This window comes from Nematolebias whitei, chromosome 10, assembly GCF_014905685.2.
Source record: "Nematolebias whitei isolate Nwh7 chromosome 10, NemWhi1, whole genome shotgun sequence".
In the NCBI taxonomy this organism is placed as follows: Eukaryota; Metazoa; Chordata; class Actinopteri; order Cyprinodontiformes; family Rivulidae; genus Nematolebias; species Nematolebias whitei.
Window position 1 is genome coordinate 48,925,937 of NC_056507.1, and position 12,331 is coordinate 48,938,267.

A 12,331-nucleotide genomic window follows, 5' to 3' on the forward strand; every position below is an offset into this window, starting at 1 on the left:
TGATTTTTTTCACAGTGATTATTCTGGTTAGAGATTCATGAGTCTAACAGCCTCAGGGTAGAAGCTGTTCCTCAGTCTAGTGGTTCTACACTTAATGCTCCTTAACCTCCTTCCTGAGGGGAGTGGGGCAAAAAGTGTGTGTGCTGGGTGGGTGGGGTCCTTCATGATGCAGGTGGCCCTCTTCCTGCATCTGGAGGTGTAGATGTCTGTGATGGTGGGGAGACTGATTCCAACAGATTTCTGTGCAGCCTTCACCACTCTCTGCAAAGCTTTTCTTTCTGCAGCTGTGCAGCCTCCATGCCACACATTGATGCTCGAGCACAGGATGCTCTCCACTGCACACCTGTAGAAGGAGGTGAGGACTGAGCTTCCCAGACCAGCTCGCCTCAGCCGTCTGAGGAAGTAGAGTCTCTGATGAGCTTTCTTGATCAGGCTGGTGGTGTTGTTGCTCCAGCTGAGGTTGTCATTCATGTGTACACCCAAGTACTTGTAGCTGGAGACCACTTCCACCGCAGATCCTCTTATGTTCAGGGGGGTGTAGGTGTTTTTGTTCCTTCTGAAGTCCACAATCATCTCCTTTGTCTTCTTCACATTGATGTGAAGGTTATTCTCTCTGCACCAGCTCTCCAGGTGTTCCACCTCCTGCCTGTAGCTGGACTCATCATTGTTTGTGATGCATCCCACCACCGCTGTATCATCTGCAAACTTTACAATGTGACAGCCTGGATGGGTAGCTGCACAATCATATGTGAGCAGAGTAAACAGGAGGGGGCTCAACACACATCCCTGAGGAGAGCCAGTGCTGAGGGTTATGGTGGAGGAGGAGAGGTTGTGGATCCTCACTAACTGTGGTCTGTTTGTTAAAAAGTCTAGTACCCAGTTGCAGATGGAGGGGCTTAGTCCTAGTGTGGATAGTTTGTCCATCAGGGTTTGGGGGATCATGGTGTTGAAGGCGGATGTGAAGTCCACAAAGAGCATACGGACGTAAGAGTTTTTCTGCTCCAGGTGGTTGAGTGCAGTGTGGACCACAGAGGAGATTGCATCCTCTGTTGATCGGTTCTCACGGTATGCATACTGATGAGGGTCCTCGTTGATGTTGATGGTTGTTTTGATGTGAGTCATGACCAGTTTTTCGAAGCATTTAGCGACTATCGGGGTTAGGGCCACTGGCCGATAGTCATTCAGACCAGTCACTGTAGAGCTTTTTTCCAGGTAGATGACTTTAAGATCTGCATTCTGCCGAGCGTAGTTTTGAGTTTGTCGCTGATTTCTGCTATATTTCGTGGCAAATCCGCTCCTATTCTCATCAGTTCGGTTCGGCTATAGTTCACACGCATAAATCGCGCGGAGTCAGGCACAGAGTCAATATCAAAACTTCTAAAAACTGGGATGGTACCGGGAGCCTGTGAAGCTGCAACTGCTCTGAGCGCGGCCATCTTGCTTCTATATATACATCAACGGGGGAACCACGACAAGATCAGACATGATCAAGAAGAACCATCAGCCTAACAATGGATCATTAGCACCCTGATGGATGTTTACTGTTCACAGAGGGCTGAGTGATACTAGCAATCACAGCATTGTAAGAGGGGGACAGTTGAACCTGGAGGCCTCCACCCCTGTTTAATGATGGACGGTTTCTTTTCACAAAGATGGCCTCCTTTACTCCTTTCTCAAACCATCGTTCCTCTCTATCCAGGATGTGAACATCTTCATCCATGAAAGAGTGACCGCTGGCCTGGAGATGAGTGTAGATGTTCACATCCTGGACAGAGAGGAACGATGGTTTGAGAGAGGAGTAAAGGAGGCCATCTTTTTGAAAAGAAATCGTCCATCATTAAACAGGGGTGGAGGCCTCCGGGTTCAACTGTCCCCTTCTTACAATGCTGTGATTGCTAGTATCACTCAGCCCTCTGTGAACAGTAAACAGCCATCAGGGTGCTAATGATCCATTGTTAGGCTGATGGTTCTTCTTGACCATGTGAGCAGCTGGTTTTGGTTGTCAGCAGCAAACTGGTTGATCCACTCTGAAAAGGTTCTATTTAAGAGACTGAGCTGAATACAGCACCTCAGACTGAGAAAGTCTTTCGGATGAAAGACGAAACGTATCTACATTTTTTTGTTGTTGTTTTTGCTTTGTTTCGTTTTGTTGAATGTCCAGAGGACCAGATTGAACTCTTTCAGATATAACTAGTTTATTTAGTCAAAAATCATTAATATGTTGTGTCTAATGTGAACATGTATCTGAAGGTGACCTTGCTTGGAAGTTTATGCCATTCTTCTGCCTCCACCCCACCCTGAGGAGCAGCGCCGGTACTGGACCAGGGGAACCTCTTCATGTAGCTCCTCAACTCAGTGATGTACCGCTCCAAGATGACCACGCAGCTCAGGATGTCTGGTTGATTGTCTACAAACAAACACTGAGCTACAGCTACAACTGTCTGAAGACAGGTAAACTAATCACAATCATCCATCCATCATCCCAATCCATCCATCCATCAACCATCATTCCAATCCATCCATCCATATATCCACTATACAATCAAACAGTGAGCTACAGCTACAACTGTCTAAAAACAGGGGAAAAAACACCATCATCCATCCATCATCCATCCTATCCATCCATCAACCATCATTCCAATCCATCCATCCATATATCCACTATACAATCAAACAGTGAGCTACAGCTACAACTGTCTTAAGACAAAAAAACCCCCACCATCATCATTCATCTTTTCATCCATCCATCCATACATTTCAACCATCCATCCATCTAGCCATCCATCATTTCAACCATCCATCCATCTATCCACTATACAGTCACTGAGCTACAGCTACAACTTTCTGAAGACAAGTAAACAAACCACCATCAATCAATCAATCAATCAATCAACTTTATTTATATAGCACATTTTAAAAACCACAAGAGTAGCCAAAGTGCTGCACAATAAAAACAAACAAAACAATAAAAACATACAAAGCATACACAAAGAAACATAAAAACCATTCACATACCAGTTTCACAGCAGGTGTATTAAAAAGCCATAAAAGATAAGATCACGTGTTAAAAGCCAAAGAATAAAAGTGTGTCTTTAAAAGAGATTTAAAAACAGGAAGAGAGGAGGCCTGTCTGACACTCAAGGGTAAAGTGTTCCACAACCTGGGAGCAACAGCAGCAAACGCTCTGTCACCTCTGAGCTTCAGCCTAGTTTTAGGGACTGTCAGCAGCAGCTGATCAGCTGATCGTAGGGATCGGGGTGGACAGTAAGGCTGAAGCAGCTCAGACAGATATGGTGGGGCAAGGTTGTTCAGACATTTAAAAACAAACAGCAAAAGCTTAAAATTAATTCTGTAGTGCACAGGGAGCCAATGAAGGGACGCCAGGATGGGAGTAATATGCTCGCGCCTACGAGCCTGAGTTAACAGGCGAGCAGCAGAGTTCTGCACAAGCTGCAGACGAGCAAGAGACGTCCGGCTAATGCCTGCATACAGCGCATTACAGTAGTCAAGACGAGCTGTGATAAAAGCATGAATTAATTTCTCCAAGTCAGGTCTTGCTAGGATTGGTTTCACTTTTGCTATTTGGCGGAGCTGATAAAAACTTGTCTGAACAACACTGCTGATCTGTTTTTCAAATTTAAAATCAGACTCAAACTTCACCCCCAGATTGGTGACACAGTCCCTGAGATACAATGACAGTGAGCCAAGATCTATGCTGGGAGAGGGACGGCAACTTGGTCCAAACATCATAACTTCAGTCTTGTTCTCATTTAGACTAAGGAAGTTAAGAGAGAACCATGTCTTAACATCATTAAGGCAGTGTGTAAGTTGTTGAACTGTGTTGTTTTGTGCCATGGGAAAATAGATCTGGCAATCATCAGCATAAAAGTGAAATAAAATGCCATGCTTCCTAAAAATCGAGCCAAGGGGGAGTAAGTAAAGGGCAAATAAAAGAGGGCCAAGGATTGAGCCCTGGGGGACACCATGTGGAAGACATAAAATTGTCGATTTTTACGCAGAAACTCCTATTGGTTAAATACGACCGAAACCAATTGAGGGCGACACCCCTGATGCCCACACAGTGCTCAAGACGAGAGATTAAAATCCTGTGATCAACAGTGTCAAATGCAGCAGACAAATCTAAGAGCACTAAAACAACAGACTTTCCGGAGTCTGTGGACAAGAATATATCATTTGAAACCCTCAAAAGTGCACTCTCTGTACTGTGGCGGGCTTTTAACCCAGACTGAAACGGCTCAGTGATACCATGGTCCTCTAAAAATGGTAACAACTGGTTGTAGACAACCTTCTCTAATAGTTTTGAAATAAATGGGAGATTAGAGATAGGCCTGAAATTGGAGCAGAGAGAGGGGTCAAGACCTGTTTTTTTGAGTAGAGGGCGTACAAATGCATGTTTAAAAGCCTCAGGTACTATACCAGAGGAAAGACTGCTATTGATAATCTGAAGTACTCTTGGTTCAATAGTGGAAAATACCTCCTTAAACAAACGAGGTGGGATGGAGTCTGCAGGAGAACCAGAGGGCCTCATATGATCAACTGTGTCCTGTAGAAAAGAGAAGGACACCGGCTCAAACTGATCCAAAACAGATGAGTGGTGTAGAGGAACAGAAGGATCATAGGAAGGCTGAGAAATACAAGCTCTGGTTGACACAATTTTATCAGTGAAGAAGTGGAGGAAACTTTCACAGATTTCAGTGGAGGCATCAAAACCAACAGACTTGGGAGCATGGAGAACAATATCTATGGTTTTGAACAAAACTCTGGGGTTGTTACAGTTAGAAGAAATTATGCCTGAGAGATATTTGTTCTTCTCGGCTATTACAGTTTTCTGATAATGTAACAGACTCTCTTTGAGAATATTAAAAGAAACATGTAATCTGTCCTTTTTCCACCTGCGCTCCGCTTTTCTGCACTCGCGCCTGGCAGCGCGCGTGACGTCACCCAGCCAGGGTTCGGGGGTAGGTTTGGTGCGCCGGTTCTTCAAAGGAGCGATCGTGTCCAGTGGTTGTAAACAGACAGAGTGGAAGCTGGAAACCAGTTCATCAATATTTAAACAAAGAGAGTCTTTAGAGTTATCCTCGCAGAGACCAAGAAAAGTGGAGGAGAACAAGGTTGGAGAGGAGGAGTTAAACATGCGACAGCGCTGAGGAGGAGCACGCACTTTAACTGGACAGTGAGTGGGAATGTCAAATAGGATGGGCATATGATCTGAAAAAACAGCATCACATATGTCCAAGTTGGAAACATCCAGACCATGAGACAGGACCAAGTCAAGTGTGTGCCCGAGTTCATGAGTAGGACCAGACACAGACTGCACAAAGTTAAAAGAGTCAATAACATTTAAAAAGCTCCTGGAGATCGGCTCTTCTGGGCAGCAGACGCAAATATTAAAATCTCCAAGAATGAGAAGGTAATCATATTTGGGCAGGATGTCAGCCAGAAATTCTGAAAAGTCATTTATAAAATCCTTATTGTGCTTGGGTGACCGATAGATGACGACACACAAGACAACACGAGCGCGGCCGATTTCAAATGAGCAGTGTTCAAAACTTGTAAAAGAAGACTGCAGGCTGATCTGCCGGCATTTAAAATCATTTTTAAAAACAACTGCTATTCCTCCTCCTTTCTGACCCGACAGGCGCGGGGAATTAAAATAGCAGCAATCAGGTGGTGACAGTTCAATAAGAGCGGTGGGCTCGCCGGTTCTCAGCCATGTCTCCGTTACGCAGAGAAAATCCAGATCACGGGACATGAAGAAATCCCTCAAGATGAAAGTTTTATTTGACAGTGATCTTGCATTAACAAGGCCAAACCTGGCAGGGGCCGGTGCATCCGAAGCTGCAGCTGTCTGTGGAGCCCGACGCAGGGCTCGTAGATGGCGGGGATTTACACCACGCCGGCGAGGACGGGGAGAGCAGGGGCCGCGGGGGCAGACCACGTCATCCGAACTGACAGCACACACCAGCCAGCTGTCAGCAGGGTCCAGCGACCGCGGGCTCAGAAAGAGACCAGGTACCACTCCATTTCTCCTCCGGGAGACCACAGGAAATCGTGCCAAGAAAGCTTTAATCTTTAACAGTCGTCCGCTGCGTTCACCCCGGCGGCGCCGGCGTTTACGCCGAGGGAGAGGAGCGTGGGTGTGGCAGAGGTGAGCAGGTGTCCGACTGGTGAAGGAAAACTGCTGAAACGTCGTGTGAACACCACAATCAGTGTCGAATTTCACTAAATCCTTGGCAGAGAGACGAAGATCCAACAATGTTTGGCGATCATACACAAGCAGAGAACTGGCACTTCAACATCAACAACCATCCATCCATCCAGCAATCCAATCATCCATCTAAACACTATACAGTAGTCCCTCGCTACTTCATGGTTCGTTTATCACGGACTTGCTCTATCACAGTTTTTCAACATAAGATTGGACATGACAAACAATTGGCTTATTGATGGATAAGCCACACGATTGGCATGAAATTTTTATTTAAAATAAATTATTTAAAATTATTTAGCACTTGCTGCAGCTGATCATATAATGAATTTTTCAGTCTTTCTCCCTCCTTAGATGCATTAATCTGGCCTCCAGCTCTAATGTTAAAAATCTTGGTGTTATTTTTGATCAGGACATGTCTTTTATCCCCCACATTAAAAACGTTACTATAACTGCCTTCTTCCACCTGCATAATATCACTAAAATTAGAAACATCTCATCTAAAAATTAAAATTTTATATCTTTATGTTTGAAGCCTGAAACGTGGCAAGAGGTTGAAAAGTTCAAGGGGACCAAATACTTTTGCAAGGCACTGTATATATATATATATATATATATATATATATATAAAATAAACTACTACTTACTACTTGTACTACTATTCCTCCTTCATGGTTTTTCACTTATAGCGGGTCGTCAGGGTACGGATCCCCCGTGGTAAATGAGGGACTACTGTACAAACAATATCCATCCAGCAATCCAATCATCCATTTATCGACTTCTTTCTTCTTCTTCTTCTTTAGGTTGATCCTTCTTCAGGGGTCGCCACAGCCATCTCTGCATCCTATGTCCTCACTCCAACTACCTCCATGTACTCTCTAACTGCATCCATATATCTCCTCTTTAGACTTCCTTTGTCTTTATCCTGGCAGCTGCATTTCTAACATTCTTCTACCAATATACCCACAGTCCCTCCTCTTGACATGTCCAAATCATCTCAGTCTGGCCTCCCTAACTTTATCTCCCAGTTGTTCAACATGTGCTGTACCTCTGATGATCTCGTTCCTAATCTTATCCAACCTTGTCACTCCTAAGGAGAACCTCAACATCTTCATTTCTGCCACTTCCAGTTCTTTCTCCTGTCTTTTTGTCTCTGTCTCCAGACCATACAATATAGCTGGTCTCACCACTGTCTTGTAAACTTTTCCTTTGACCTTTGCTGATGCCTTTTTGTCACAAATCACTCCTGAAACTTTTCTCCATCACTCCATCCTGCCTGGACTATTTTCTTCACCTCTTTACCACATTCTACATTTTCCTGGACAGTGGACCCCAAGTACTTGAAGTCTTGCACCTTTGGGACCTCTGCTCCTTGTAGCCTCACTGTTCCACCGGCCTTCCTCTCATTCATACACATGTACTCTGTCTTACTATGGCTGACTTTCATTCCTCTTCTTTCAAGTGTATACCTCCACCTCTCCAAGTTCTCTTCCACCTGTTCCCTGTTCTCACCACAGTTCACAATGTCATCTGCAAACATGATAGTCCACAGGGATTCTTGCCTGACCTCATCTGTTAGTCAGTCCATCACCAGAGCAAACAAGAAGGGGCTCACAGCCGATCCTTGATGCACTCCCACCTCCACCTTGAAGCCATCTGTCACTCCTACAGCACATCTCACCACTGTCCCGTTGTCCTCATACATGTCCTGTACCAGTCTAACATACTTCTCTGTCACTCCAGATTTCCTCATGTAATACCACACCTCCTCTCTTGGCACTCTGTCATATGCTTTTTCTAAATCCACAAAGACACAATAGAGTTCTTCCTTACCTTCTTTGTACTTCTCCATCATCATTCTCAAATCAAAGATGGCATCTGTGGTGCTCTTTCTTGGCATGAAACCATACTGCTGCTCACAGTCACCTCTCGTCTAAGTCTTGCTTCCACAACTCTCTCCCAGATCTTCATCGTGTGGCTCATCAATTTAATTCCCCTGTAGTTGCTCCAACTCTGTACATCACCCTTGTTCTTAAACATGGCCACCAGCACACTTTTTCTCCATTCCTCAGGCATTTCCTCACCCTCAAATATGCCATTGAATATTTGAGTCAAAAACCTCACTGCCATCTCTCCAAGACATTTCTAAACCTCCAATGGTCATCAGGTCCTACTGCCTTCCCCCTTCTTCATTCTTTTCAGAGCTTTCCGGACTTCACTCTCACTAATCTTTCCCACTTCCTGGTCCACAGTTTATATGACCTCTACTCTTCTTTCTCTTTCATTCCCTTCATTCATTAGCTCCTCAAAGTACTCCTTCCATCTTCCCGTCACACTCTCCTCACTTGTTAGAACATTACCGTTCCTATCTTTAATAAGCCTAACCTGCTGCACATCCTTTCTAGCGTGATCCCTCTGTCTTGCCAATAGGTACAAGACCTTCTCGCCCTCTTTAGTGTCCAGTCCCCCATACAACTCATCGTACACCTTGTGCTTTGCCTTAGCTACCTTAATCTTTGATCTACATCCCATCACCTTATATTCCTGTCTCCTCTCTTAAGTCCTCTCATTGTCATATTTCTTCGAACGGCATCATGCATGTCACTATTCCACCACCAGGATTCCTTAGCCATTCTCTGTCCAGATGACACACCAAGTACCTTCCTACCTGTCTCTATAATTACTGCTGTTGTAGTAGTCCAGTCATCTGGAAGCTCTTTCTTACCACCCAGAGCCTTTAACAGCTCCTCTCTGAATTTCTCACAACATTCTTGCTTCTCCAACTTCCACCATTTGGTCTTCTTCTCTGATTTTACTCTTTGTCTCTTCTTCACAACAACAGTCATTCTTCACACAACCATCCGATGCTGTCTGGCCACGCTCTCCCCTGCCACAACCTTACAGTCTCCAGTCTCCCTCAGGTTTCCTCTTCTACACAGAATGTAGTCGACCTGCATACTCCTTCCTCCACTCTTATAGGTCACTCTATGTTCCTCCCTCTTTTGGAAAGCGGTATTAACTACAGCCATTTCCATTCTCTTGGCAAAATCCACCAACATCTGTCCTTCCTGGTTTCTTTCCTTGACACCAAACCTACCCATCACTTCCTCACCCCCTCTGTTTCCTTCACCAACATGTCCATTCAGGTCTGCTCCCATCACCACTCTCTCCTTCCTGGGAATACTCTCTATCACTTCATCCAGATCTTTCCAAAATGTATCTTTCTCCTCCCCATCACATCCAACCTGTGGAACATAACCACTGACATTTAACATCAGACCTTCTACTTCTACCTTCAGGCAAACCACCTTATCTGACATGCTCTTCACCTCTACTACATTCTTTGCCAACTCCTCCTTGAGGACCACCCCTACTCCATTTCTCTTTCTATCCACACCATGGTAAAACAGTTTGAACCCTGCTCCAATGCTGCGAGCCTTGCTGCCCTTCCACTTGGTCTCTTGGACACATAAAACATCTACCTTCCTTCTCTGCATCATGTCAGCCAGCTCTCTACCTTTGCCTGTCATTGTCCCCACATTTAGAGTTGCAACCCTCAGTCCTACATTCTTCACTTTCCTCTTCTCCTCTGTCTCCTGACACGTTTCCCTCCTCGTGGTCTTCCACTAACAGTAGCACAATTTCTGCCGGCACCCTGTTTGTCAACAGCACCGGTGGCAGTCGTTGTTAACCCAGGCCTCGACCGATCCAGTATGGTTTTGCTTTGATGATGTCAGATTATGGTTTTGGCAACAGTGTTCTACATTGGATGCCATTCCTGACACAAACCTGATCATTTACCCGGGCTTGGGACCGGCACAAGAGATACACTAAAGAGATACACTGGTTTGTGCTCCCTAGTGGCTGGCACATTCTTCCAATTCATCCATCCATCCATCTATCCACTATACAAACATCATCCATCCATCCATCAATCAAATCATCCATTAATCACTATACAAACATTATCCATCCAATCCATCAATCATCCATCCATCATCCATCATTCCAATCCATCCATCCATCCATCCATCCATCCATCCATCCATCTAGGGCTGCAACAACGAATCAATAAAAATCCATAAAAATTGATTATTAAAAGTGTTGGCAACAAATTTCATTATCGATTTGTTGTGTCGCACAATTATGCATGTTTCACCATGTTGTAGAGCCGTTTTGTTAACCTGCAGAACATTGTCAATGCTGGCTGACTAAATAAAGTAAATAAAAAATTTAAAAAAAAAACTGCAGAGAGAGTTGAACGGAGCGAGGCAGAAGGTGGAAGCAGAGCAGAGGCGGTGATTTCAAAGGAAATTAAGTAAATTTTACAAAGGACTGACGCCGAGAAAACTGTTCGACCCAAGTCCTCAAAAGTGTGGGAGCACCTCACGCTTCACAAAGTTAAAAAATGTGCAACATGCAAGCTTTGCAAAAGTGATGACATGGCATGATGGGAGCAGCATGGTGAAACATAAACATGTCAGAGTCAGAGATGGTAATGATTTCATGATTAAGCTTCACGTTTTAATTTGCTGTGAAATTCTGAGTGAAGACACTGCATTGTATGGAAGGATGAACTGCATTTAAACAGGAATTAAAGTAATTTATTACATCTACTCAATTGTGTGTAATTATTTTGTGTGTGTTTAATTGCTCTTTGCCTTACTTACTGTATTTTCTGCCGTACACGTTGCTCCGCTGTATAAGTCGCATCAGTCCATATTTGTCTAATAAAGTGGAAAAATCCATAAATATGTCGCTTCGCCATATACGTCGCATCTATTATGTGTCAACGCTGACGCATCGCGATTGTTACGAGTCACCACTGACAACCCTGAAATGTGGGCCAGTGTTGTGCCAAAAATGGATGGGCTGCTGAATGGCAGCCGCAGGAGCGTGCACAGGAGGACTTTAACAAGAATTTAACAAATTTAACACTTAAAAACAATTTGTTTGATGAAAATTATATTAAATGTGTGTATCAATATAACGTTTACTTAATAAATGTACTTTGATAGTCAAATCAGCTGCATTTCAAAGACAAGTTTATCTGCTGAGGTGCTCCTGGGAGCGTGCAGACAGGGAGGAAAAAAGGAGGAATGGGGCTCGTTACGCCAAAAATTAACAAGAAAAGCACCTAAACAGTTATTTATTTGCTCGAAATTATAGCAAAGTTGTCTCAGTCTAACATTTGCTTAATAAATTTACTTTAATGGTCAATTTGCTGCATTTCGCCGGGGTGTTGCAGCTGGATTGACGGTCGGTCCAAGCAGCGAGCAGAACCAAGGTGGGGAGGCTATGGCAGGACTCTGCTGCCATCAAGTGGCTGAAAGATGTACTCTCTAATTCATTTATTTATTCAGTCAGAATGAATGGAAATGGTCATATCTCAGCCAAAAAATGGCTTATAAATATGGGAAAAAATCCATAAATATGTTGCTTCGGCCTATAAGTCGCAGGGCATGTAAATTATGAATAAACTGTGACTTATAGGTTGAAAAATACAGCACTTGCCTGAGCCCAACACTGTAAGTGAAACAAGGCATTTCTTGAGTTTCTGTAAATTATGCTATAAAACATATTTACAACAACAAACATTGACACTTCATGATGGACACCACAGCAGCAGCTGTCTTCACTGAAAGCATCCTGAACATGATCGTCACTGACACAAGGCCTCTGTCGATGGTGGAAGATGAAGGCTTCCCTACAACGATCCACACTTTAATCCAGGTTAATCCAGGTTACACTCTTTCCTCAAGGACACATTTTACAAAGTAGCTACTTATTGTGCAGGTATAAAGATACATTTGTATATATTTTTGTTTTTTATTGAAGCTATGTGACTAACTATTATTATTATTATTATTATTCAATACTTTACTAACAACAGTCAAGTAGCAACCTGTTTTATGTGCGATTTGCTAAGTCAGTTAAATATTCAATTTTGGACTAAAGAGGTGGAAATTAAAACATTTTGGGGGGGGGGGGGGATTAAACAAAAAATGATTGACAGATTTATCGTTTATTTAAATAATCGTTAGTTTCAGCCCTACATCCATCATCCATCCATCAATCATTTCATTCATCCATCTATCCACT

At 43.7% G+C, this 12,331-nt stretch overlaps 1 protein-coding gene across 1 annotated transcript in view; it reads right to left on the reverse strand.

Annotated features, from left to right (window-relative positions):
* The window catches only part of spg11 (SPG11 vesicle trafficking associated, spatacsin), a 413,741-nt gene that overhangs the window by 310,613 nt on the left and 90,797 nt on the right, over positions 1 to 12,331 (reverse strand). Inside the window, exon 10 of the mRNA XM_037683759.1 lies at positions 2,256 to 2,407. Within this exon, the coding sequence (XP_037539687.1) occupies positions 2,256 to 2,407 (152 nt within the window). The remainder of the gene's footprint in view (positions 1 to 2,255; positions 2,408 to 12,331) is intronic.